Raw genomic sequence first — 26,455 nt, forward strand, 5'->3', positions numbered from 1 at the left:
TAAACTCGTCAAATGTATAACTTCATCGAGATTTTTTTTTAAATTAGGCGACAAAGTGGTGGTTTGGAGCCCGAGTGTGTTGTTTATTTGTCCGAATACCAGCCGTTTATGATTTTGTTCGGACGAATTCGGCGAAATTCAAGCCAGCCGCAGTGAGCAACACACTTCCGGTTATTTTCACCAAAATAAACCACCCCTTTCCCTTTCTCATGCAAAACAACCTCAGTGATAAATCTGTGCTTTTACTTTGAAAACAAGAAGGCAATCTTTCAGCAATATATCTCGCTTAACATCGCCGTTTGGACCGGTGTCCCGTTAACGGACCGCTTATTATGCCAATTATGATGCTTTACCGACGGAGAGTTTTTTTGGCTCTTCAACAAAGATCAGCTCGCTGTCTTCGGTACATCATGGTCGCTTTCAGCATGGACTAGTTCTCAGATGTAAGGTTTTTTTTTTTTTTTTTTTTTTTTACTATTTTTAATTATTGTCAATCCAATCAGAAATCTCATAACAACATACCTACGAGCACAAACAATGGAGGGAAGATTAAATCTAGAACCATACTCGGCTTGCTAAATGTACATCATGAAGAAACAGTCACTGTGAACTGAATAAAGTTTATTCAAATGTCCGTCGCGTTGCATCTTGCGCAATTTCAGTATGAGTAGTGAACACACGATGTATACTCAACATTTCTGGCGAATGCAGTATGCATCCGGGAACTTCTCGCATACTCAAAATCGCATACTGCCAGTGTAAACGCTCTGCATACTCAATAACTTAGTATGAGTAGTAGGTAAGTACGCGGTTTCGAACACAGCCACTGAATGAAGGCACTGAGTGTCAGAGTTTGATTGACAGGTGCTGTCAGCTGTGTAATTGCACTGTACGCCCATATATGGTCATGTCAGTTAGAGTGGAGAGAGGAGAAAATAAAAAAATAAAAGGTTTTTTTTTGGGAAACAACTGCTCCTTGTTCCTTTCCTGTTTGGCAAAACTGAACAAACAACATCACATTTGAGAGGAAAATTAGTTCTTTCAGTTGATGAGGCTTTCAGAGCAGTCAGACTTTTAGTTTGGACTGCAGAGGCCTCAGTTTGTGAGAAGCGTGAGATTTTTCCCCATCCGCCTCCATTATAACTGGGAGCAAAAAAAAAAAAAAAGCGGAGCGCACATCTTTTCATACCTGTGAAAACATACATATAACATGAAATTTTCCCCACTTATGTTACATCATCTTGTTCGGGAGAACCCGGTGTGGCTTTACGTGTGCTTGGTTTGTTGATAGGAGTGACAGTATAGCCACAATCTCCAGCTGTTCGAGGTGCTGAAAAAAGACGACTTTTTTCCTTTTTTCCCCATTATAACGGATGAGGGCCGGAGCAAGGCAGGATTTCAGACTTCCAACTTTGAATGCTAATAAAATCCACACCATAATACTGTCTTCCACTAACATGGAGTTGTTAGCATGTCCCATCCACAAACATGTAGCTGTTAGCATTTGTCATCCACTAACATGGAGTTGTTAGCATGTCCCATCCACTAACATGTAGCTGTTAGCATCTGTAACAGCGAACTTGTTAGCATGTCCCATCCACTAACAAGTAGCTGTTAGCATCTGTCATCCACTAACATGAAGTTGTTAGCATCTCCCATCTACTAACATGGAGCTGTTAGCATCTGTCATCCACTAACATGGAGTTGTTAGCATGTCCCATCCACTAACATGTAGCTGTTAGCATCTGTAACAGTGAACTTGTTAGCATGTCCCATCCACTAACAAGTAGCTGTTAGCATCTGTCATCCACTAACATGAAGTTGTGAGCATCTCCCATCTACTAACATGGAGCTGTTAGCATCTGTCATCCACTAACATGGAGTTGGTAGCATGTCCCATCCACTAACAAGTCGCTGTTGGCATCTGTCATCAACTAACATGAAGTTGTTAGCATCTCCCATCCACAAACATATAGCTCTTAGCATCTGTCATCCACTAACATGGAGTAGTTAGCATCTCCCATCCACTAACATGGAGTTGTTAGCATCTCCCATCCACTAACATGGAGTTGTTAGCATCTCCCATCCACTAACATGGAGTAGTTAGCATCTCCCATCCACTAACATGGAGTAGTTAGCATCTCCCATCCACTAACATAGAGTTGCTAGCATCTCCCATTGACTAACATGTAGCTGTTAGCATCTTCCATCCACTAAAATAGAGTTGTTAGCATCTACCACCCACTAACATGCAGCTGTTAGCATCTCCCATCCACTAACATGGAGCTGTTAGCATCTCCCATCCACTAACATGGAGTTATTAGCATGCCCCATCCACTAACATGGAGCTGTTAGCTTCTCCCATCTGCTTTTGACAGTCACTCAATGAAGGCACTGAGGCCGTTTCTCAATTCTTAGTCCGCAAGTGCGCACTCGTGGACTTGGAGAGTACACACCTGTTAGTTGGACTTCGAGTCCAGACTTTCGACGAGGCAAGAACGCATCGAATTATTGCGCAATTGGAACATGCGGACTTGATGACTTCATCGTGTGTCTACAACACACTGATAGTTATCTGATAGTTGTCATTCATTCATACATTAAAACATTGATCAAAGAGCAACATAAGATGAGTGTTTATAGCGGCCAGTGATCAGGAAGTATTAGAGGAAGACAGTAATTGTTGTGGAACAAGTTTATAAAGCAAGTCGCTGCATTAAATATTGGAAAAAGGTTAAAATGACAATACAGGATGATCTACACAGAAAAATGTGGCAAAACTGCTTGTACCTATTCTGTCACATAAACGCTGTGTGTAATACAGCGTTACTCTAACTTCGAGCCTACCTGCCCTCCTAAACAGCTTTTCAATTAGTGTTTAACTACTTGGAGCTGATCTCAGAAGAAATGCAGCTGATCAGACGTTTCTACAAACACAATTATTTCACTTTGTTTTACTGCCTGTCATACCTGTGTGCCTTCTGTCCTCCGTCTGCTCCGGTCTTCATGTGCACTGACTTACATGAGTCTAATATACATTATATAGTTAAACACATCATTATCACTATTCAGTTCTCTCTTCAGTAAATACATCAATGTGTTGCAAAGAGAGATATTAATCATAAACAGATGTCTAACAAAGTCAGGAGTTCAAGGAAAATGTATTAAACTTCAACAGAACCTTCAAGAATAAAAGCAAAAATAAGTGGAAAGATCAGGAAAGTTTAAAAAATGACATGTTTTTAAAAGTTCTACAGTTCTTTCTTTTATTTACCCGGAACAACAACAACATGAACAGGTCAATGATAAAGAGGTCATGTGACTCCAGTCTTCAGGGGTTCCTGGGAGAACAGATTCTACAGATTCTGCTCCAGGAAAAATCCCCTGGATTGAGTCAGGAGCTCCGGTCTGGTTCTGCAGGGTTCTGGACCGTCCTCAGTGTTGAGGATCAGCTGATGAACCTCATCTCAGTGATCCACTTCCAGACAGGTGGAGGAACCTGGAGCTTTGCTGTCCTGGTCTTCAGGCATTTCTCCGTCCTGCTGGAGTCGCTGATGAAGCCACATCAGAACTCTTCCTCCTGCAGAACCACAGAAACAAATTTTACCTAAACAGAGAGTTTCCCCTCCATCATACCGAGGGGTGTTGGTGATGCCAAAGGGAGGTTTACTGAGGTCTATATTGACAACCTGGGATGTGATGAGGCCTGGTCCTGCTCAGATCCACCATGAACCAGCTGGTCCTGTCTCCACCAGCTGGTCCTCTGCTGGGTGGAGGTTCAGACTCAGACCTGCTGCACCCAGGAGCCTTTATGACTCCAGACTGACAACCTGCTGGAAGGAAGAAAACTTTATGTCAATAACCAGAAACACAAACATGTCCACAGTGAATTTTTACCATAACATCACAATTTATCAATCACAGGAAGCCTCTCTGGTGTCATTCAAAGTACAGAAACAGGTCTGATACCTTGGATCAGGCCTTCAGATTATGCCTCTTATATTTATATCTTGTTTGGTGTCACAGCCAACCCTGCAGACGTCCCAAAGTCTCTGAGGAGGACAAAAAAAAAGAATCACACTCTACCAACTCAACATTTGTATGAATAATTCATACCTGCATTAATTGAAGCATGGAAAAACAAACCTCCCTCCATCCACATCTGGCTGCAGATCACCTCTGGACCAGGTTCTGGTTCCTCAGGAGTCCCTTGATTGAAATAGTTCATAGTTTTTTGTCTGAATGCACAACATTCACCAATATAACGAGTAGAAGACATTAGCATCAAGCTACAGTCCGGCATGTTTACATGTTTAAGCATGTTCATTAATGTGCACTGTCCCATTCAAATAAACACATAAAAATTAAATCACATAAAAAAAAATACTCTGAAACAGATTACATTGGACCAAGGCACCGGATTCACACAAAACGATCAATGTCTCATGTTTAACCTCAGCGGAGAGTCACAGCCTGCTGCAGCCGACATGCAGCAGCTCAGCACCGGCTCGCCTCGTTAAGCCGTCCGGTCCCCAAATGTCCGAAATCGTTGGAAAAAAATTCAAATAAGCTTGATGTGGACAGACTGACCCCATATCAACATTCTAAACAGCTATATTCTCGCCTAAAATACCGTTAAAACTACGTTCTGTTAAACAATAACGCTAATATTTCATAGTTTTTTTTACTCACCTCTGTGTGTTTACACCTCAGGCATGTCTTGCGAAACGCATTCTGGGTAATTTCGCTTCTCAAGTCTGCACAAGTCTGGTCCGATGCAGACTCGGTAAAGTGGGCGGAGTTAGTCACATCCGGGTATTTTATGCGGACTTGGTGAGATGCGAACTTTGAATTGGAACAGTACTTGGTCTCTGACTGATGATGTTTCACGAGTCCGTGAGTTCACAAGTACAGAGAAGTACGCGTATTGAGAAACGGCCTGAGTGTCAGAGTTTGATTGACAGCTGCTGTCAGCTGTGTAACTGCACCGTATGCCCATATATGGTCATGTCCGTTAGAGTGGAGAGAGGAGAAAATAAAAGCTTCTGTTTGGGAAACAACTGCTCCTTGTTCCTTTCCTGTTTGGCAAAACTGAACAAAAAATATCACGTTTGATAGGAAAATTTGTTGTCTTTCAGTTGGTGAGGCTTTCAGAGCAGTCAGACTTTTAGTTTGGATTGTAGAGACCTCAGTTTGCAAGAAGTCCGAGATTTTCCCCCATCCGGCTCCATTATAACTGAGAGCAAAAAAAATGCAGAGCGCACACCTACTTTTACCTGTGAAAACGTACATATATCATGAAATTTTCCCCACTTATGTCACATCATCTTGTTCGGGAGAACCTTGTGAGGCTTTACGTGTGCTCGGTTTGTCGATAGTAATCACGGTATAGCCACAGTCGCCACTTGTTCGAGGAACTGAAAAAAGGCGACTTTTTTCCTTTTTCCCCCATTATAACGGATGAGGGCAGGAGCAAGGCAGGATTTGAGACTTCAAAATTTGAACACTAATAAAATCCACACCGTGAGACTTTTGACAAAGTTGTTCACAACTTTTGTAGAGAAATTTGTCCTCTATCAGGTCGCGTGACTCTTATGTCTGTACGACAGACGGTCTCGGAGGAGATAATTTTTTCGTGAGGAGTGATTTTGAGCGAAATTTTACTTTGAAAGGGAAATCGTGAACTTCCTGTTGGATTTAGGTCAGGGGTGTCAGTGAGTGAAATTTAAATCTTGATGAGACGAACGTGTGAGTGTTGGTTTGATCTCTCTGCGACATTCCTGCGGGCCGTAGTGACTGTTTTAGACGTTTTTTGGGATATAGGTGGCGCTAGAGAGCCGATGGTGTGTGTTTTTGGATTTTATAAAATTTTTCTCCGGTCATGATGTGCATCATGATGTGCGCAGTTTGGTGAGTTTTCGTGCACGTTTAGGGGGTCAAATTGGCGTTTATTTGGGCGTTAGTATAATAATAGAGAACGACGACGACGACAATAAGCGAACGAATAACAATAGAGACCTTGCCCTCCGCAGGCCACCATGCCCTCCGGGGCTCGGTCCCTAATAAGTGTTCTTTTAAAAGGTAGCAGGTCTAGAAGTAAAAGAAAATCCCAGACTAAGACGCAGCACTTCTTCTCTCCATCCTATTGTATGTATAAAATGTTATGTACCAACTCTGAAGAGTCTTTGTTTCTGCTGCTCATCAGGCACCCTGACAAACGGACAGAAGTTCGATTCCTCCAGAGACCGAGATGAGCCTTTCAAGTTCAAACTGGGACATGGCCATGTTATCCGTGGTTGGGATGAAGGTGTCGCCCAGGTAAGAAGGAAAGCTGGTCTCCCTGGAAATGGTTGGTTTGACACCTCGACTTTTTGTTTGAGTTTTGGTCCTTTGTATCTTTGTTTGGGGAGTGTGGATTGTAGAAAACTGCACAAAACATGAAGCCTCCGGTGCAGGCCTAATTCCTGGATTAATTCCTGTGTTTGCAATGAGTGTGTAATGTTGACACTGTAGAAGAGAAGGTTTTTGAATCGAGTAAACAAGAGTGATAATAGAAATTAGAATGAACTTTTTGTTTGTATTCTAATTAGGGACCGAGCCCAGCAAGGTCTCTATTGTTATTCGTTTGTTTATTGTCGTCGTCGTTCTCTATTATTAGGGACGGAGCCCGGAGGGCATGGTGGCCACAGGCCACCATGCCTGGAGGGCCAGGTTTCTATTGTTATTCGTTCGTTTATTCGGGACCGAGCCCGGATGGCGTGGCCCGGAGGGCAAGGTCTCTATTGTTATTCGTTCGTTTGTCGTTCTATATTATACTAATGCCCAAACAAATGCAAATTTGACCCCCTAAACATGCACAAAAACTCACCAAATTTGGCACGCACTTCATTACCGGTGAAAAATTTTATAAAATGGAAAAATTAATCCCATCTGCTCTCTAGCGCCACCTAGAAACAGTAAAATTGTTGCCACGGCCCGCAGGAATGTCGTACGGCCTGGTCACAATCAACATTGACTCCAGGTGGACAGCAGACTAAAAAACTCAGCCTCAACAAACTGTGCCAATTTTTATTTTCACTATACTACAGTTTTTGAGCAATCAGATGCAAAAAAATTCATCCAGTAATCTTATTTGGTAGTAAAATGGTGATCAGTTAAAGATGTCGAGGTAAAATGGGGTATGGACTCTACATTAGCATGACTTGGATAGCATAACAAGACTTAAAACAGATGAAGAGCATCACTACAACTTAATAAACTCAGTTGTTTGTTTAATTTAGTAAAATATATGAACAGAACTCTGCTTTATTGCCCATCAAATGACCACAAAAGACTCTATAACGTGCAAATGTGATGAAATATGTGGAAAATAAATTATCTTTTCTGCAAACTTAATATAAATGTCTGCACATACAATTTGCACATTGCTGGATTGCTGTAATTTATGTTTCTTAACTGATTTGTATCAAATGAACAACAACTGCATTATTTCTGAAATCTTGACACTCAGAAGTTTGTAAAACGTCCTATCGGGCCGATGAATCGGCCAATCCGATGAATCGGTCGACCTCTAACTGGTAGTGCAGTGAAATAACATAAAGTCACTGAAATTGTTGTTTAAATTATCTGGCAATTACCATTACCAAATATACCAAATGAGAATGTTCCCGTAGCATTATGCGAGTTATTCAAAAAGAGGAATTTTGGAATTCAAAGTCCTTGCTTCGATTCTCTGTGTTAGTTTTCTGTGGGTAAAAGATGTACTTTTAGGCAAATATGTTGTCTTGAGAGTTGTAGATAAATACACCCCTTTTCAACATGCTCACATGTTCCAATAATATCAAGAATTTCAACTTCTAAGTGGAATAACAAAATGCGAGGGTATGGACACTACACGGGGTACGGACACTACAATTGCAAACAACAGATCCCATTTGCAACTGTTGTAATATTAATTGTGTGCACTATATCCAACTGGAGATTGTGGCTATACCGTGACTCCTATCAACAAACCGAGCACATGTAAAGCCTCACCAGGTCCTCCTGAACAAGATGATGTAACATAAGTGGGGATAATTTCATGTTATATGTATGTTTTCACAGGTATGAAAAGGTGTGCGCTCTGCATTTTTTTTGCTCTCAGTTATAATGTAGCCGGATGGGGAAAAATCTCGCGCTTCTCACAAACTGAGGCCTCATTGGTCCAAACTAAAAGTCTGACTGCTCTGAAAGCCTCACCAACTGAAAGACAACGAATTTTCCTATCAAATGTGATATTTTTTGTTCAGTTTTGCCACACAGGAAAGGAACAAGGAGCAGTTGTTTCCCAAACAGAAACTTTAAAGCAGAACTTTGCAACTTTTTTACCTCAATAAATGTGTTTCAGAATACCTGTGGGGGTAAACAAAGACTTGTCACGGTGATTCGCCTGTCCCTTCACTCTCCGCGGGGTCTGTGTCCTGAAAACAGTGCTTGCAATTTCAGAGGAGCGGACCCGACTACATCTCGCGAGAACAAACCTGCTTTACGGCACTCATACGGGATTACAAGCATAAAAGCTGTTGGAGTGTGATATCATTGTGTTGCAATAGACGATCTTTGCATGATGTGTTGATTGGTTCTAATTTCCGTTTGGTAACTGAAAAATAAAGAGGAGTGGCGCCTCCTCTCGTAGACGTGAGCGCAAGTGAGTTCGCTGCACTGAGCTGAAAGCATCTCCGAGTGTGTTTGTTTTCCAATAAGTTTGAGCGTGCCAGGCAGGCATGTCTACGACAGAGGGAGCAACCGGAGGAGGTAGCGCGAGGAACTGCCACTGCAGAAGATTTAACAAAAGCGCGTAAAACAAACATGAAACCCTCGCTAGCGTTAGCAACGCCACCCATAGGTGCTCACGGATGGCAGAACCAAAAAGACAAAAAAAAACTTTGTCTAACAAGTGGAAAAAAACGACACGGGAGTGGGACGCTCTCTGCACGGGGGAGGGTGGTGGTGGTGGTGGTGATGGGGGGGGGGGGGGGGGGGGGGGGGGGGGGGGGGGGGGGGGGGGTGGGGGGGGGGGTGATGCGGAGGACGTTTACGACAGTAAGCTTTCACAGGAGACCAGTTGGGGGAGCGCTAAAGCAAATCTTGCATAGTACAGCTTTAATTTTCTCCACTCTAACAGACATGACCATATATGGGCATACGGTGCAGTTACACAGCAGACAGAAGCTGTCAATCAAACTCTGACACTCAGTGCCTTCATTCAGTGACTCTCAAAAGCAGATGGGAGAAGCTAACAGCTCCATGTTAGTGGATGGGAGATGCTAACAGCTCCATGTTAGTGGATGACAGATGCTAACAGCTCCATGTTAGTGGATGACAGATGCTAACAGCTCCATGTTAGTGGATGGGACATGCTAACAACTCTATGTTAGTGGATGACAGATGCTAACAGCTACATGTCAGTGAATGGGACATGGTAACAACTCCATGTTATTGGGTGGACGTCTCAGTCGTGGGCCGGCGGGGAGACTAGGTCCCGACCAATGCCGCTTGCGGCTTTAATTTTTTTTTTTCTTTTTTCAGCGTGAGAAGTACAATGTGTGGCGTGAGTGCGTGACAAAAGACCGACATGTGTGACTGTCTCGCTCAATGTGTGAGACTTGAGAGCCCTGCAAGTTTGCATAGGGCTGACTTGACTGTATCCCGTTTGACTGTCCTGCAGTGACGAAGTACAAAACCGTTCATTCTTCTAATGCATAGAATGACTACATTACATTGTTGTTCTGTATTCTACCAGAAGAATGAGAAAATAGAATATTAAGGCAAAAATATTTCACAGATTTTACTTTGAAATTGCTTATTTTGGAACATGTATTGAGTTTCTTTCCAGCACCCGACTTGCTAGCCCCCGGCGCCCGGAAAAACAGGATGCTAGCAAAAAGTTTCCGGAACTATGGACGGGCTCAGTAGCCAGACCCACGCCAGCCGACAGAGGGGGACAAACGGGTCTGTTGTCCCGGGGGGGGGGGGGGGGGGGGGCCAGATCCGGGCCCTCATTAAATTCAGGAATACATTTTCAAAAACTTTAAAAAATAGGCCTATTTGTGGAGGGAAAATCTAATTATTTGAGTTACATAAATGGCTTTTTTTTTTTTTTTTCTTTCTAACCGTCGCTGAGACTGTGGTTAAGAACTCCAACCCCAACACTAAAATGGTTTGGCCAAGACATCATAGATGATTTTGCCACAAGGAAAGTTCAGCGCATGGCATCTGGAGTCAAATCTAAACCTGTCCCACCAGCAGTAGTCTTAAAGCAATGCTATGCAACTTTTTTACCTCAATCAATGTTATGCAGAATCCCTGTGGGGGTAAACAAAGACTTGGTGCAGTGATTGGCTGGTCCCTCCCCCCCCCCCCCGGGGTCTGTCCTGAAAACAGTACTTGCAACTTTCAGAGGATCGGACCGACTACATCTCGCGAGAACAAACCTGCTTTTCGGCACTCAATAAAAGCTAAAGGATAAAAGCATGTAAAACAAACATGAAACCCTCGATAGTGTTAGCAACGCCACCCTGAGGTGCTCACAGATGGCAGAACCAAAAGGACAGAAAAAACCTTTGACGAGCGGAAAAAAAGGAAACGGGAGTGGGGCGCTCTCTGCACGTGGGGGGGGATGGGGGGGATGGGGGGGGTGCAGAGAATGTTTACGACAGTGAGCTTTCACGGGAGACCAGTAGGGGGAGCGCGAGAGCAAAAACTGTATAGTTCTCCTTTAATGGTAAATATTCATTCATTTCTGTAGGGCTGTGCGGTGTGACGGTAGAAACAATATAAATGTAGCCACGGTAGAGATTATCGCTCTGCTGTCATCTGACCTGATACAGTTTAACTGCTACTACGTAAATAAAATGTGCAGAAAGATCATTCAGTCCTTCTCTTTTACTGAAAAACGCTGCATCACATCATTGAACACGTTCCTGCTTCTCCTGGTCACGTCTTGCCGGCTAACACTCTTTCTACCAACATGCAGAGAGCCTGGCTTCAGGGGCCTTCTTCTTCTGTGTTGTCTGTGTGAAAATAAGGTTGAACATGCCCAAGTTCAAATGCCCAAACAAAAAGTGGCCCAATGCCAAATCAAGTGCTGACCCCTGTGCTATATAATCTGGACATGGTTTGGCTTCAAAGTAACTTCACTTATGTTATTTAATAGTGCTATGGTAACTTTTAAAGGTGCATTAAGGAGTTTTTCAACTATAAAAATACTTTTTTTCCACCATAAATATGTTACACATTTTTAATGATGTGTACAATGTGCCCTGACATATTCATTACCAGAACCTCTAACAGCGCTAAGTTGTCACTTGAAAGTCACAGTGCCGGTCCGGCACCAGAATTTTTTTGGGGAGAATTTGTAAGGAATGACGTAATGCACGCTCCGGCTGTCCTGATGGAGTTAAGTTTCATTTTGTCTGCCATTACTCCGCCAGATGCTTAGTGAGCAACAACTGAGCAGGATCTTCCAGAAAGTCAGAACAGACTGGCCTCTAGCACTGCCACAGCTCCACACAGACTCCACCAGGTAAAAGAAACTTACATTTTACTCGAGCGCTACTAAAAGAGCGAGGAAGGAGTTCCCCTCTTCCGTGCACGCGAACCACAGGCACGAGTGTTTCACTAAGCTTCATTACGTCCAAGACCTGCAGGGGGCGCTGTTTCGCATAAAACGTGCAAACTCCTTAATGCAGCTTTAAGAAACTATGCTGTAATTTGTATATCAAATTATACCATGATATATACCGTCTACCGTGTAAGGTTCAAATTATACCGTGATATAAATTTTAGGTCATATCGTCCACCCCTACTGCGATGTATACCGTTACCATGAAGGGATTTAGTTTATGTTGTGGTATGAAGTGGGGGACTGAGGCCTTGTTCATGAGAGTGGTGGCAGGCAGGAAGAAACTGTTCTTGTGTCCTGAGGTTCTGGTCCTGGTGGACCTCAACCTCCTTCCAGAGGGGAGAGTTCGGAAGAGTGGGTGACCAGGGTGGGAGGGATCGGCCACCATCTTGCCTGCACGGCTCAGGGTCCTGGAGGTGTCAAGGTGGTGTAGAGAAGGCAGGCTGCAGTCAGTGATCTTCTCTGCAGAGCGGATGACTCTCTGCAGTCTGTCCTGGTCTCTGGACTCTCTGCAGTCTGTCCTGGTCTCTGGACGTGGCTGCAGTGAACCAGATGGTGATGCAGGAGGTGAGGATGGATTCCATGATAGGGTTTTTTGAAAAGGGGAACCACCAACCTGGTCTGCCAATCCAGAATCACTGTCCCTGACCGCCACGCGATGTTACGGAGACGTGTCAACCAAGACAGTCCCTGCACATCCACAGACTTAAGGTATTCGGGGCGAATCTCATCCACCCCCGGTGCCTTGCCACCGAGGAGCTCACCAACCACCTCGATGACTTCAACTTGGTGATGGATGAGTCCACCTCTGAGACCTCAGCCTCTGCTTCCCCCATGGAAGTTGTGAAGGCCTTCCACTGCCCTCTTTGTTTCATCCCTCCTTTTGGGGGGGGGGGGGGGGTGCGCGTGCGTGTGCATCGGTGTGAATACGTCTGCTTTCAGTGACATTTAAGGCATAGCGCCCCCACGCTTCAATGGTGAGGACAAGTACTGCATGCAGGCCGGCATCTTTATTAAAGTGAAATTGTGACGCGCAAATCATACATTAAAATTGGCCTAATTCTGCATATGATCCATGATTATGATCCTACAAAAAAACAATAATAAAATAAATGAAATGCATGGGGGAAACAGCATTTTCCCAAGATTTGTCCCCCCCCCCCCCCCAAAAAAAAACAAAACAAAAAAAAAAAAAGTTTGTTACACTTCAGTCTCTATCAGCCTGTCCTCTCCTCCGTATAAGCTGCAGCAGAATGGATCAAGATTACCTATGATATTAGAATATTTACATTTTCATAGTGCCATTCACACTGAGCACTAACTATAAAAAGTACTGTTTTAAAATAGTTTTAAGTCAAGTGGGCGGTACCTCTGAGTGGACATACTGTTCTACTGTATCAGTACTAAAATAAATGGCATTGATTGAAACAAATGAGTTTTCATTACTGATACATGACAAATTCCAGTGGTTCAGTTACAGTGGTTACAACAGTGTCATGTCAAGTTGCCTGTATAGAGGATGCACGCTTAGCGTGCGTGTCCGGGCCAGTGAACATCAAAATCCACTGGCCCGGGGGGGCCAATTTCCCTTAATGTCTACCCCTGAAGTGCTACTCAAAATATTTTGCCAAGGTTGGCAGGTCTGCTTGCTTTGGACCTCGTTATTTCCTTCAGGCTTTCTTTCTTCCACTGCTCATTTCATGCCACTCTAGACATGTGTTTTCACAGGTTGTGGGGTACCTCTGCTACCTAAGCATTCCCTGTATTTCTCTTGGACTTGACATTTTAATATTTATAATAAAAAGTAACTATGTGAAGTTTTATCATTTGGTAAATTGTTTAATTGCCTCTGCCATATATTTTTCAGCTAAATTCTTTTCCAAAAGAGCCCACCCTGAGAAGTGAGATTACAAGTGCTTCCTATGCAAAAATCCAGAGTCCTTTTGTGTTGAGAAAGACACTGCAGCATGTGTTGTGTTAGTGTGATCAGTTGAAAATAGTGCAAAGTCTTTTTTTGAATGTGTTCTAGTTTTGTGTTTTACTGTGGTAAATGGGGATTTTATTTCCTCAAATAATAAAAGCTCTCAATAGTGGAATTCATTAAGCTCAAAATAGATGAAGATAAAACTGTTTTATTTTTAATTAGATGATATCTGAGGGCTTCTGCAGTGGCTCTTCTTGAGATATTACATATGAAGTGTAGCAAAGTGAACAAGCCTCAGTGGTACTTTCCGCTATAACAGTTTTTTTTTTTTGTTGTTTTTTTCAGTTTACAAAATTCAATGGAGCTGAAGTGACACTTGGTGTGAAGCACTTCTTTGGCCTGAATGTAACTTGATTAGCCACTGTGTCTGCTTTTTTTGTAACTTGGTCCTCATCACCTTCACAGATGACCCGTGGCCAGGTGGCCAGGCTGACCTGCACCCCGGACTACGCGTACGGCGACCGCGGATTTCCACCCATCATCCCAGGAAATGCCACTCTCATCTTTGAAGTCGAGTTGCTGGGGTTCAGTTAAAAGTGAACCATGGAATGTTTTTTTTTTTTTTTTTTTTTTTTTTTTTCTTGCTAAAGTGTCACTTGGAACATAACGTGAAGAATTAATCTAACCAGGTGACAAGAAATGCTTACGCTGAGAACCAGTTGAGACGATTTATTTGTTTAGCATGCCTGTCAGTAACGGATCCCATCAAGCCAAAATATGACTTACTTTAGTTGTAGTTGCAGCATCACATGAGCCAAGCAGAAACATCATCTCTTATCATTTCTATCTTTTAAAGACATTAATCCCAGAACTTTTAAAATGTAATCTGAACCTTTAAAGTGTTTGTAGGTATCTGAGTCCAGTGAAATGATATAAAAGTTTGTGATCTGACATTGTTCTGTGAGGTTTAGGTTGTTGTGTTCACTCTCAGGATTCATCTTGCATTCACAGTTTTACTTGTGAAATCATTCACTTAACATTCGGTTCTTTAGATCTTACAAGTTGCAAACTCCTGTTTGCTGTGAAGTCAAACGATGTGAACCTCAGTGACAACATACCTGACATTAAATGCATGTTGTTGAGCAAAGCTCATAAGGTTTGAATCCTTTTGGCCTCACTTTTAAATCAAGTTAGTTTATGGTCAATGGTACAAGTATTTCATAGTCACGGCCTTCACGAGAAACTTGTTTTATGTCCTGTCATTACCTGAAATGCTTATAGTTTAGCATAAGGTATTTAGCATTATGTTATTCTAAAGTGTCCTTCTGTTGTATGCTATTACAAATAACCTTTTTTGGGGTACCTTTCTTTTACTATCAGAATTGGCTGACCTGTTTTACACATTCAAGCAATAAAAGTGGCTTACTGTCAAAATGTCTATTTTATTATAGAATATATCAATGTTTAATGGCCTGTGTTCTGAAGAAAGACTTTGGATCAGATATTATTTTTCACTCGCAAAATATACATTTTAATGCACTTGGGGAAAAATGTAATTCCATGTGAGTAAAAAGCAGAAGTGGAAAGAGTACTGAAAATTTGTACTCAACTACAAGTAGGTGTTCGAAAAATAGAAATTATTCTTTTCAAAAACTGTTCAGTGTTCTATTCTATTGGGTAGTTCAAATCATATAATATATATTTAATTCATGTATTAGGTAGTTTAAATAATGTATGGGCTCTATGCAAAACTCAACCATTCCCTGAACTTGTTTAATTCATGTTTTAGGTGGTTTATATTATGTAGTGGGTAGTTTCAATCATGTATATGGAGGCAATGCTTGGTTTAAGTCATGTATTAGGTAGTATTGCGGCTCCCCCTTTGCAAGTCCTTATGGCCGCCGAGAGTGAGAGATCGGGTCCTGGGGTTGTATATTTGAGACGTGCAAATAGTTTAACATGCAAAAATACGCTCTGATCCAAAGCTAAGTTTGGTGCATTTATTGCAGGGCAAACAGACAGAGCTATCAGAGCGCAGCAGTAGGATGACGGTGACATGAAAAGCCAGATAGTAGAACTGTTAAAAATAGATATGGAAAAATGAGTGCGGTCAACAAAAAAATACGGTTACTTCCAACCATGACTCTTCATCTGCGCCATAGGTGAGTGCAGCCACTCTCACTTGCACACACCCACTCCATGTGAAACCCCGCTTCTGCAACACACACATCCACACTTAAACAGTGCACCTTCACCTCATTCTGTCTGCTACACACCAGCCCCTAATTATTAGGTTACACATAATAATTCACATCAAAACACATAATAGGAGACAAAAAAAAATAATCATCTTCAAATCTTAAATGCCACGTGTCTAATAAACCTCTCAAGCTCATGAATAGATGAACAGGTATTCCTTCTTCTGGTCATCAGTATGACCAACGAGTCAATAGTCCAAACAGAAACAGAAGTTCTCTCAGTCAAAGTCCGGAAAAACAGTCTTGGTATAGGTCAGCAACGTCCTTATGCTGCCTCCTCTGCTTCCAGCAACAAACGGACCTTGGATCTGGGTCTGTCCAAGCAGCTCGTTCTAGTCTTGATCTGAACTTGCCGAACAAAAAACACTTGCGTCTGGAAACGTCTGCACATGTCCAGGACTTACAAGGTAACGTACTGTCCATAAGAAGCACCAGATCTCCTGCGACAAGGTTTCTCTACAATCCAGTCCATCTCTGCCGTTCAGATCTGCTGCTTGAAGCTCTCCTGATCCTGGTACTGATCCTTCATCTGGGCCTGGAGCTCCTTCAGGTGCTTGAGCGCCTCGTTCTTGTTGGCCATGTCGATGGCGGCCTCCAGTTCCTTCAGCTGAGTCGTCATCTCCTCCGGCTGCTGCTCCATGGCCCGTCTGGACTTCTCCAGCTCGTGGGCCTTCTTGACCACATCGTCCTTGGAGGACAGCAGGTCCTTTTTCTCCTCCATCAGCATCTGTTCAAACTTCTTCTTCTTCTCCGGGTTGGAGGCGATCTGCCGCAGGTGTTCCTGGTCCATCAGGATGTTGTCCAGCTCCTGCTGCTTCAGCTGCAGCTCCTTGTTCTGGCGCTCCATCCGGACCCGGGAACGCTCCACCCGCTGGGAGCTGCTGCGCTTGGCCGCCAGCTCCACATTAATCTGGTCGGCCTGCAGCATGGACTTCTTGAGCCGGTCGCTGGTCAGTTCCTCCTCCAGCTGCTCCTACAGCTGGGTGATGCGAGCCTCCAGCTGCCACTTCTCCTCCATGGCCTGAGCGTTCTTGGTTCCCTGGTTGTTGATCTCGTCCTGCAGCTTTTCCCGCTCCTGCTGGGCCTGCCTCTTCATCCCCCAGCTGCTCCCACAGGCTGTTCTGGTCCTCCTCCATCTGCTGCAGTCCAGTGCTCTGATACAGCTTCTGATGCGTCTCCTCCTGGAGCAGTTCCTGAGCATCCTGCAGCTGAGACTCCACGGTTGAGAAGTCTTTGGCTGCCTTGATGGATTTTCCCTCCACGTCGTTCAGCACCAGGTTCACACTCTCCACCTCCAGCTGCCTCAGACATTTAGCTCTGTGGAACAGAACTCTAGGATTGCCTCGGGGGCTCCTGACTACAGCTGCAACTATCAAGTAGTTTTGGAATCGAGTACTCTGTTGATTATTTCTTCGAGTAATCGAGTACTTTCCATTTTGGGTCACGTGGTGCGCATTCCATGCATGCGCACTGATCCACGCATCCTTGGGGAGCTTTTCTGTTGCTCCAGACTGTTTATCTGCGCTTTTATTACAGATTATTTATAGAAAATGAAGTACATACACTCAACAAAAATATAAACGCAACACTTTTGTTTTTGCTCCCATTTTTCATGAGTTGGACTCAAAGATCTAAAATTCATTCCAGATAAACAATATTACAATTTCTTTCAAAAGTTGTTCACAAATCTGTCTAAATGTTTGATAATGAGCACTTCTGCTTTGCTGAGATAATCCATCCCACTTCACAGATATGCCACATCAAGATGCTCATCAGACACCATGATTAGTGCACAGGTGTGCCTTAGACTGTCACAATAAAAGGCCACCCTGAAATGTACAGTTTTGTCTCACAGCAAAATGCCACAGATGTCTCAGCATTGAGGGAGCAGCTGGCATGCTGACAGCAGGAACGTCAACCAGATCTGTTGCTTGTACATTGAATGTTCATTTCTCCACCATAAGCCGTCTCCAAAGGCGTTTCAGAGAATATGGCAGTACATCCAACCGGCCTCACAACCGCAGACCACGTGTAACCACACCAGCCCAGGACCTCCACATCCAGCAGGTTCACCTCCAGGATGGTCTGAGACCAGCCGCTCAGACAGCTGCTGAAACAATTGGTCTGCATAACCAAAGAATTTCTGCACCAACTGTCAGAAACCATCTCAGGGAAGCTCAACTGCATGCTTGTCGTCCTCATCGAGGTCTTAACCTGACTCCAGATCGTCGCCGTAACAGACTTGAGTGGGCAAATGCTCACATTCGATGGCAGCTGGCACATTGGAGAGGTGTTCTCTTCACAGATGAATCTCGGTTGACATTGTTCAGGGCAGATGGCAGACAGCGTGTGTGGATGAGCGCTTTGCTGATGTCAATGTTGTGGATCGAGTGGCCCATGGTAGTGGTGGGGTTATGGTATGGACGAAGAACACAGGTGCATTTTATTGATGGCATTTTGAATGCACAGAGATACCATGATGAGATCCTGAGGTCCATTGTTGTGCCATACATCCATGAACATCACCTCATGTTTCAGCAAGATAATGCACGGCCCCATGTTGCAAGGATCTGTACAGAATTCTTGGAAGCTGAAAATGTCCCAGTTCTTGCATGGCCAGCATCTCACCGGACATGTCACCCATTGAGCATGTTTGGGATGTGCTTGACCGGTGTACACGACAGCGTGGACCAGTTCCCACTAATGTCCGGCAACGTTGCACAGCTTTGGAAGAGGAGTGGACCAACATTCCACAGGCCACAATTGACAATCTGATAAACTCTATGCAAAGAAGATGTGTTGCACTGCATGAGGCAAATGGTGGTCACACCAGATACTGACTGGTTCTGAGTCCCCACACTGCAAAAAAGGATAACCTAAATACAAGATATCAACACTAAATTAAAGAAAAATACTCTTAAAACTAGTGAAATTATCTGTCCATGCAGCAAATGAATTTTACTTAAAACGAGATCTTGATATAAAAATATTGAACCAAGAAATAAGTCTCTGTATCTGAAATTTATCTTAAATCAAGTGAGATGAGACATTTTGACTGATAACAAGACTTTTGAACTTAGTAAGATTTTGAATTTTTGCAGTTTTTGCAGTGCAGACCCCCAATAAAGCAAAAAAAAAAAAAAAAATGCACTTTTCAGGGTGGCCTTTTATTTTGGACAGTATAAGGCACACCTGTGCACTAATCATGGTGTCTGATGAGCATCTTGATGTGGCATACCTGTGAGGTGGGATGGATTATCTCAGCAAACACCATCTGCTCTCTAGCGCCACCTAGAAACAGTAAAATTGTCGTAATGGGCCACAGGAATGTCGTAGAGAGATCAAACCAACACTCACACGTTCATCTCATTGAGATCTAAAATTCCCGCGCTGACATCCCTGACCTAAATCCAACAGGAAGTCTGCAATTTCCCTTTCCCTTTCAAATCTTTGTCAAAAGTCAGACAGTGGGAATTTTATTAGCGTTCAAAGTTGGAAGTCTGAAATCCTGCCTTGCTTGCCCTTATCCGTTATAATGGGGAAAAAACAAAAAAATTTGAATTTTTTCAGCACCTCATACAACTTGCTACTGCGCCTAAACCCTGACTCCTATCAACACATACTGACCACACGGAAAGCCTCACAAGGTCCTTCCGAACAAGATGATGTAACATAAGTGGGAAAATATCACGATATATGTACGTATTTACAGGTATGAAAAGGTGTGCGCTCTGGATTTTTTTTTGCTCTGTTATAATGGAGCTGGATGGTGAAAAATCTCGTGCTTCTCACAAACTGAGGCCTCTACGGTCAAAAGTAAAAGTCTGACTGCTCTGAAAGCCTCATCAACTGAAAGAGAACTAATTTTGCTATCAAACGTGATATTTTTTGTTCAGTTTTGCCAAACAGGAAAGGAACAAGGAGCAGTTGTTTCCCAAACAGAAACTATTATTTTCTCCTCTCTCCACTCTAACTCACATTACCATATATGGGCATGCAGTGCAGTTACACAGCTGAGAGCAGCTGTCAATCAAACTCTGACACTCAGTGCCTTCATTCAGTGACTCTTAAAAGCAGATGGGAGAAGCTAACAGCTCCATTTTAGTGGATGGGACATGCTAACAACTCCATGTTAGTGGATGACAGATGCTAACAGCTCCATGTTAGTGGATGGGAGCAGCTAACAACTCCATGTTAGTGGATGACAGATGCTAACAGCTCCATGTTAGTGGATGGGAGCAGCTAACAACTCCATGTTAGTGGATGACAGATGCTAACAACTCCATGTTAGTGAATTAGACATGCTAACAGCTCCATGTTAGGAAATGGACAACTAACAACTCCATGTTAATGGATGACAGATGCTAACAGCTCCATGTTAGTGGATGGGACATGCTAACAACTCCATTTTAGTGGATGACAGATGCTAACAGCTACATGTTAGTGGATGGCAGATGCTAATAACTCCATGTTGGTGGATGACAGATGCTAACAGCTACATGTTAGTGGATGGCAGATGCTAAAAGCCACATGTTAGTGGATGGGACATGCTAACAACTCCATTTTAGTGGATGACAGATGCTAACAGCTCCATGTTAGTGGATGGGACATGCTAACAGCTCCATGTTAGTGGAATGGACATGCTAACAACTCCATGTTAATGGATGACAGATGCTAACAGCTCCATGTTAGTGGATGGGACATGCTAACAACTCCATTTTAGTGGATGACAGATGCTAACAGCTACATGTTAGTAGATGGGAAATGCTAACAACTCCATATTACTGGATAACTGATGCTAACAACTCCATGTTAGTGAATGGGACATGCTAACAACTCCCATGTTAGTGGGTGGACGTCTCAGTTGCGGGCCGGCAAGGAGGCTCGGTCCCGACCAAGGCAGCTTGCGGCTTTAATTAGGGACCGAGCCCGGAGGGCAAGGTCTCTACTGTTCTTCGTCTGTTTCTCATCGTTGTCGTTCTTATTCTTGTTATACTGACCAAGTTTTCAAATGCAAATTTGATCCCCTAAACATTGACGAAAACTCACCAAATTTGGCACGCACATCCAGACAATAACTAGTGAAGTCGAAGACCTAAATAAGCGGGATGTGGACTTAATGGACTTCTCTGGCTGTCTCTAGGCAGTGCAAGGTTAGTATGACCCTTTGAAGACATTTTAACCCGATGCTGTAGAAGTTGGTTCAAGCCTCTAAGTTGATTTTCGAAGATATAACAGGCCCAGTGCAGAATCTGTCAGTGGATGACAGATCCTGATATTCGCTGACAGACTGTGCAAAGTGAGCTCTAACTCTACATTGGAAAGTCCCAAGGTGCTGGGGATGGGCTCAAATTAAAGCATGAGACGGACTGAACAATACGAAACCCTGTTTGAGTCAGTGTGACCTTGGTTTGCCAAGTTATAGGTCTTTGAAGGTTGACATGTTTGGGATGCTATAGCTAGTTAAGTCAATGAGCCAGAGAAGCGGAATTTGGGCTAAATGGACTTCTCTGGCTATTTCTAGACAGTGCAAGGTTAGTATGACCCTTTGAAGACATTTTAACCCAATGCTGTAGAAGTTGGTTCATGCCTCTAAGTTGATTTTTGAAGATTTTACAGGCCCAGTGCAGAATCTGTCAGTGGATGACAGATTCCAACATTCGCTGACAGATTCTGCAAAGTTAGCTCGAACTCTGCATTGGAAAGTCCCAAGGTGCTGGGAATGGGCTCAAATTAAAGCATGAGACGGATTGAACAATATGAAACCCTGTTTGAGTTGATGTGACCTTGGGTTGCCAAGTTATAGGTCCTTGAACGTCGACATGTTTGGGTTGCTATAGCTAGTTAAGTCAATGAGCCAGAGAAACGCGATTTGGGTTAAATGGACTTCTCTGGCTATTTCTAGACAGTGCAAGGTTAGTATGACCCTTTGAAGACATTTGAACCCGATCCTGTAGAAGCTGGTTCAAGCCTCTATGTTTATTTTTGAAGATTTTACAGGCCCAGTGCAGAATCTGTCAGTGGATGCCAGATTCCGATATTCACATACAGATTCTGCAAAGCGAGCTCTAACTCTGCATTGGAAAGTCCCAAGGTACTGGGGATGGTCTTAAATTAAAGCATGAGACGGACTGAACAATACGAAACCCGGTTTGAGTCGATGTGACCTTGGGTTGCCAAGTTATAGGTCTTTGAAGGTCGACATGTTTGTTTGGGTTGCTATAGCTATTTAAATCAATGAGCGAGAGAAGTGGAATTTGGACTAAATGGACTTCTCTGGCTGTTTCTAGACAGTGCAAGGTTAGTATGACCCTTTAAAGACATTTTAACCCTGTGCTTTAGAAGTTGGTTCAAGCGTCTAAGTTGATTTTTGAAGATTTTACAGCCCCAGTGCAGAATCTGTCAGTGGATGCCAGATTCCGACATTTGCTGACAGATTCTGCAAAGTGAGCTCTAACTCTGCATTGGAAAGTCCCAGGGGGTGGGGATGGTCTTAAATTAAAGCAGGAGACGGACTGAACAATACAAAACCCTGTTTGAGTCGATGTGACCTTGGGTTGCCAAGTTATAGGTCTTTGAAAGTCGACATGTTTGCGTTGCTATAGCTAGTTAGGTCAATGAGCTGGAGAAGTGGAATTTGGACTAAATGGACTTCTCTGGCTGTTTCTAGACAGTGCAAGGTTAGTATGACCCTTGAAAGACATTTTAACCCTGTGCTTTAGAAGTTGGTTCAAGCCTCTAAGTTGATTTTTGAAGATTTTACAGGCCCAGTGCAGAATCTGTCAGTGGATGCCAGATTCCGATATTCACATACAGATTCTGCAAAGTGAGCTCTCACTCTGCATTGGAAAGTCCCAAGGTGCTGGGGATGGTCTTAAATTAAAGCAGGAGACGGACTGAACAATACGAAACCCTATTTGAGTCGATGTGACCTTGGGTTGCCAAGTTATAGGTCTTTGAATGTCGACATGTTTGTTTGGGTTGCTATAGCTATTTAAGTCAATGAGCTAGAGAAGTGGAATTTGGGCTAAATGGACTTCTCTGGCTGTTTCTAGACAGTGCAAGGTTAGTATGACCCTTTGAAGACATTTTAACCCTGTGCTTTAGAAGTTGGTTCAAGCCTCTAAGTTGATTTTTGAAGATTTTACAGGCCCAGTGCAGAATCTGTCAGTGGATGACAGATTCCGAAATTCGCTGCCAGATTCTGCAAAGCGAACTCTAACTCTGCATTGGAAAGAGCTAAGGTGCTTGGGATGGCCTTAAATTAAAGCAGGAGACGGACTGAACAATACAAAACCCTTTTTGAGTCGATGTGACCTTCGGTTGCCAAGTTATAGGTCTTTGAAGGTCGACATGTTTGGGTTGCTATAGCTAGTTAGGTCAATGAGCTAGAGAAGTGGAATTTGGACTAAATGGACTTCTCTGGCTGTTTCTAGACAGTGCAAGGTTAGTATGACCCTTTAAAGACATTTTAACCCTGTGCTTTAGAAGTTGGTTTAAGCCTCTAAGTTCATTTTTGAAGATTTTACAGGCCCAGTGCAGAATCTGTCAGTGGATGCCAGATTCCGATATTCACATACAGATTCTGCAAAATGAGCTCTAACTCTGCATTGGAAAGTCCCAAGGTGCTGGGGATGGGCTCAATTTAAAGCATGAGACGTACTGAACAAAACGAAAGCCTGTTTGAGTCGATGTGATCTGTTCTTGCCAAGTTATAGGTCTTTGAAGGTCGACATGTTTGGTTTGCAATAACTGGTTAAGTCAATGAGCTAGAGAAGTGGGATTTGGACTAAATGGACTTCTCTGGCTGTTTCTAGACAGTGCAAGGTTAGTATGACCCTTGAAAGACATTTTAACCCTGTGCTTTAGAAGTTGGTTCAAGCCTCTAAGTTGATTTTTGAAGATTTTACAGGCCCAGTGCAGAATCTGTCAGTGGATGACAGATTCCGACATTCGCATACAAATTCTGCAAAGTGAGCTCTAACTCTGCATTGGAAAGACCTCAGGTGCTAGGGATGGGCTCAAATTAAAGCATGAGACGGACTGAACAATACGAAACTCTGTTTGAGTCAGAGTGACCTTGGGTTGCCAAGTTATAGGTCTTTCAAGGTCGACATGTTTGGGTTGCTGGAGCTAGTTAAGTCATTGAGCTAGAGAAGTGGAATTTGGACTAAATGGACTTCTCTGGCTATTTCTAGACAGTGCAAGGTCAGTATGAACCTTTAAAGACATTTTAACCCTATGCTTTAGAATGTTGCTTGTAAGTGATAAATCCATCATATTTAAGCTTCAGCTATCCCAGTTTGAGCAGTTTCTCATGAAATATCCAAAAAGTTTATAAAACGCTCTCCTCTGCTAGAGAGAAACCTTCTTTGGGCACACTGATGAAAGTTGAAAAAGTGTGAGTTCCCAACAATGAAACAAGTGGAAACTGCTTGTAAGTGATAAATCCATCATATTTAAGCTTCAACAATCCCAGTTTGAACAGTTTCTCATGAAATATCCAAAAGTTCATAAACGCGCTCCCCAGCTCAAGAAAAAGCTGTTTTGAGAACTCAGTGATGAAACTTTGAAAAGTGTGAGTTCCTGAGAGAGAAACAAGGGAAACTGCTTGTAAGTGTTTAATTTTATTTCTGTTGTATATGGGAACATAATTAGAAGTCTTGATATCAATTTTCATTGCTATGCAGATGACACACAATTGTATTTATCTATGAAACCTGATCAAACTAATCAAATAGACAGACTCAGTGACTGTATCAGAGAAATTAAAACCTGGATGACTACGAACTATCTCCGTCTTAATCATGGCAAAACAGAGGTCATTATACTAGGCCCCCATAAACTGAGAGAGTCTCTATCTGAACAGATTATCACCTTAGATAACGTCAGTGTATCCTCCTCCTCTACTGTCAGGAACCTCGGGGTCTTATTTGATCAGGACATCTCCTTTAAAGCACACATCAACCTGGCTTGTAAAACAGCATATTTCCACTTGCGCAACATAGCTACAAATAAGAAACATTCTACCTAGAAGCGATGCAGAAAAACTCATCCATGCATTTGTTTCTACTGGACTGGACTACTGCAACTCCCTTCTTGCAGCCTGCCCAAAAAGTGCATTAAAAAACTTTCAGTTGCTTCAAAATGCGGCCGCGAGATTATTAACCGGAACTCGAAGACGCGAACACATTACTCCCATTCTAAAATCTCTTCACTGGCTTCCTGTCGAGTTTAGAGTTAGATTTAAAATCCTTCTCCTCACTTACAAAATCCTAAATGGGATGGCTCCGACCTATCTCCAAGATACCTTATCAGCCAATCAGAGCACTTCGCTCTCAAAATGCAGGGTTACTGGTGACTCCGAGGGTCTCTAAATGGACATGAGGTGGAAGAGCCTTTAGCTATCAGGCACCGTTTTTATTGAACCAGCTTCCAAGTGGTGTCAAAGAGGCAGACACAGTCTCCACATTCAAGGTTAGGCTCAAGACATTTCTCTTCAATGCAGCCTATGATCAGGTCAGCTAGGGATTCTAAACTAAACTAAACTAAACTAAACTAAACTAAACTATACTAACTAAATACTAGTTTAAATACTAAACTATCCACAAAGCTGCCCTAGGAGCTAGAATGCTGTGGGACGTACGTTGCACTGAGCCCTATCCTCTAATGTCTGAATGTTATTCCCTTTAGTCCGTTCATTGCTTTTCACCTGTTGTCCCCCCCTTTGAGGGGGAGTCTTCTCGAGTTTCAGTTGCTGACTCCACTATGGGCCGACGATCAAGTTCCGTCCGGACTGGGAGGACACTCCTGTCGGTGCTGTGCCCGCGGACTGGCTTTGGTTCTACTTCTGGGATCCGTGGTTCTTGTGCTGGACCGTCCAACGGACTGTACTCAACATAGTCCTAAGCTTTACTTCTTATTGTCTCATGCTAGCTGTTGCCAAGGCTGTCCATCCCTGGGAGAGGGATCCATCCAAACTGTGGAGATTTCTTCTTTTCCCACTGGGTTTTTGGAGTTTTTTTCTTGCCGGATGTGAGGGTCTAAGGCAGTGGCTGCTTCGTTTTATCTTGTTACTGTGAATTTGACATATTAATATTATACTTATTCACTGTTTTTTTTTTTTTTTACCAACCAATGTAACATCTTGAAGCCCTCTGAGGCAACTGTTGCTGTGATACTGGGCTATACAAAAATGAATTGATTGAATTGAAAATTGAAGTGAAGTGAAGTGAAAATTGAATCCATCATATTTAAGATCCAAAAGTTTCAAAAATGAGCTCCCCAGCTTGAGAAACAGCTGTTTTGAGAACACAGTGATGAAAGTTGAAAAACTGTGAGTTCCCGTGAATGAAACAAGTGGATAGCATCTAGAATCCAGCACTCAGCGCCTACCGTCTAGCATTTAGAGACCAGGGCCTCGGGTCTGCAGTCCAGCGCCTTGCGTGTAGAGTCTAGCGCCTAGCGTCTATAGTCAATTGCCTAGCATCAAGTGTCTCGAGTCCAGCGCCTAGCGTCTACAGTCCAGCGCCTAGCGTCCAGAATCTAGTGCCTAGCGTCAAGTGTCTGGAGTCCAGCGCCTAGGGTCTACAGTCCAGCGCCTAGCGTACA

At 43.2% G+C, this 26,455-nt stretch overlaps 1 protein-coding gene across 1 annotated transcript in view; it reads left to right on the forward strand.

Annotated features, from left to right (window-relative positions):
* The window catches only part of LOC115405965 (peptidyl-prolyl cis-trans isomerase FKBP1A-like), a 29,977-nt gene extending 14,957 nt beyond the window's left edge, over positions 1 to 15,020 (forward strand). Inside the window, exons 3-4 of the mRNA XM_030115786.1 lie at positions 6,206 to 6,318; positions 14,052 to 15,020. Coding sequence (XP_029971646.1) covers positions 6,206 to 6,318; positions 14,052 to 14,180 — 242 coding nt within the window. The 3' untranslated portion in view covers positions 14,181 to 15,020. The remainder of the gene's footprint in view (positions 1 to 6,205; positions 6,319 to 14,051) is intronic.
* The last annotated feature ends 11,435 nt before the right edge of the window (positions 15,021 to 26,455 follow it).

This window comes from Salarias fasciatus, chromosome 18, assembly GCF_902148845.1.
Source record: "Salarias fasciatus chromosome 18, fSalaFa1.1, whole genome shotgun sequence".
NCBI classification, from domain to species: domain Eukaryota; kingdom Metazoa; phylum Chordata; class Actinopteri; order Blenniiformes; family Blenniidae; genus Salarias; species Salarias fasciatus.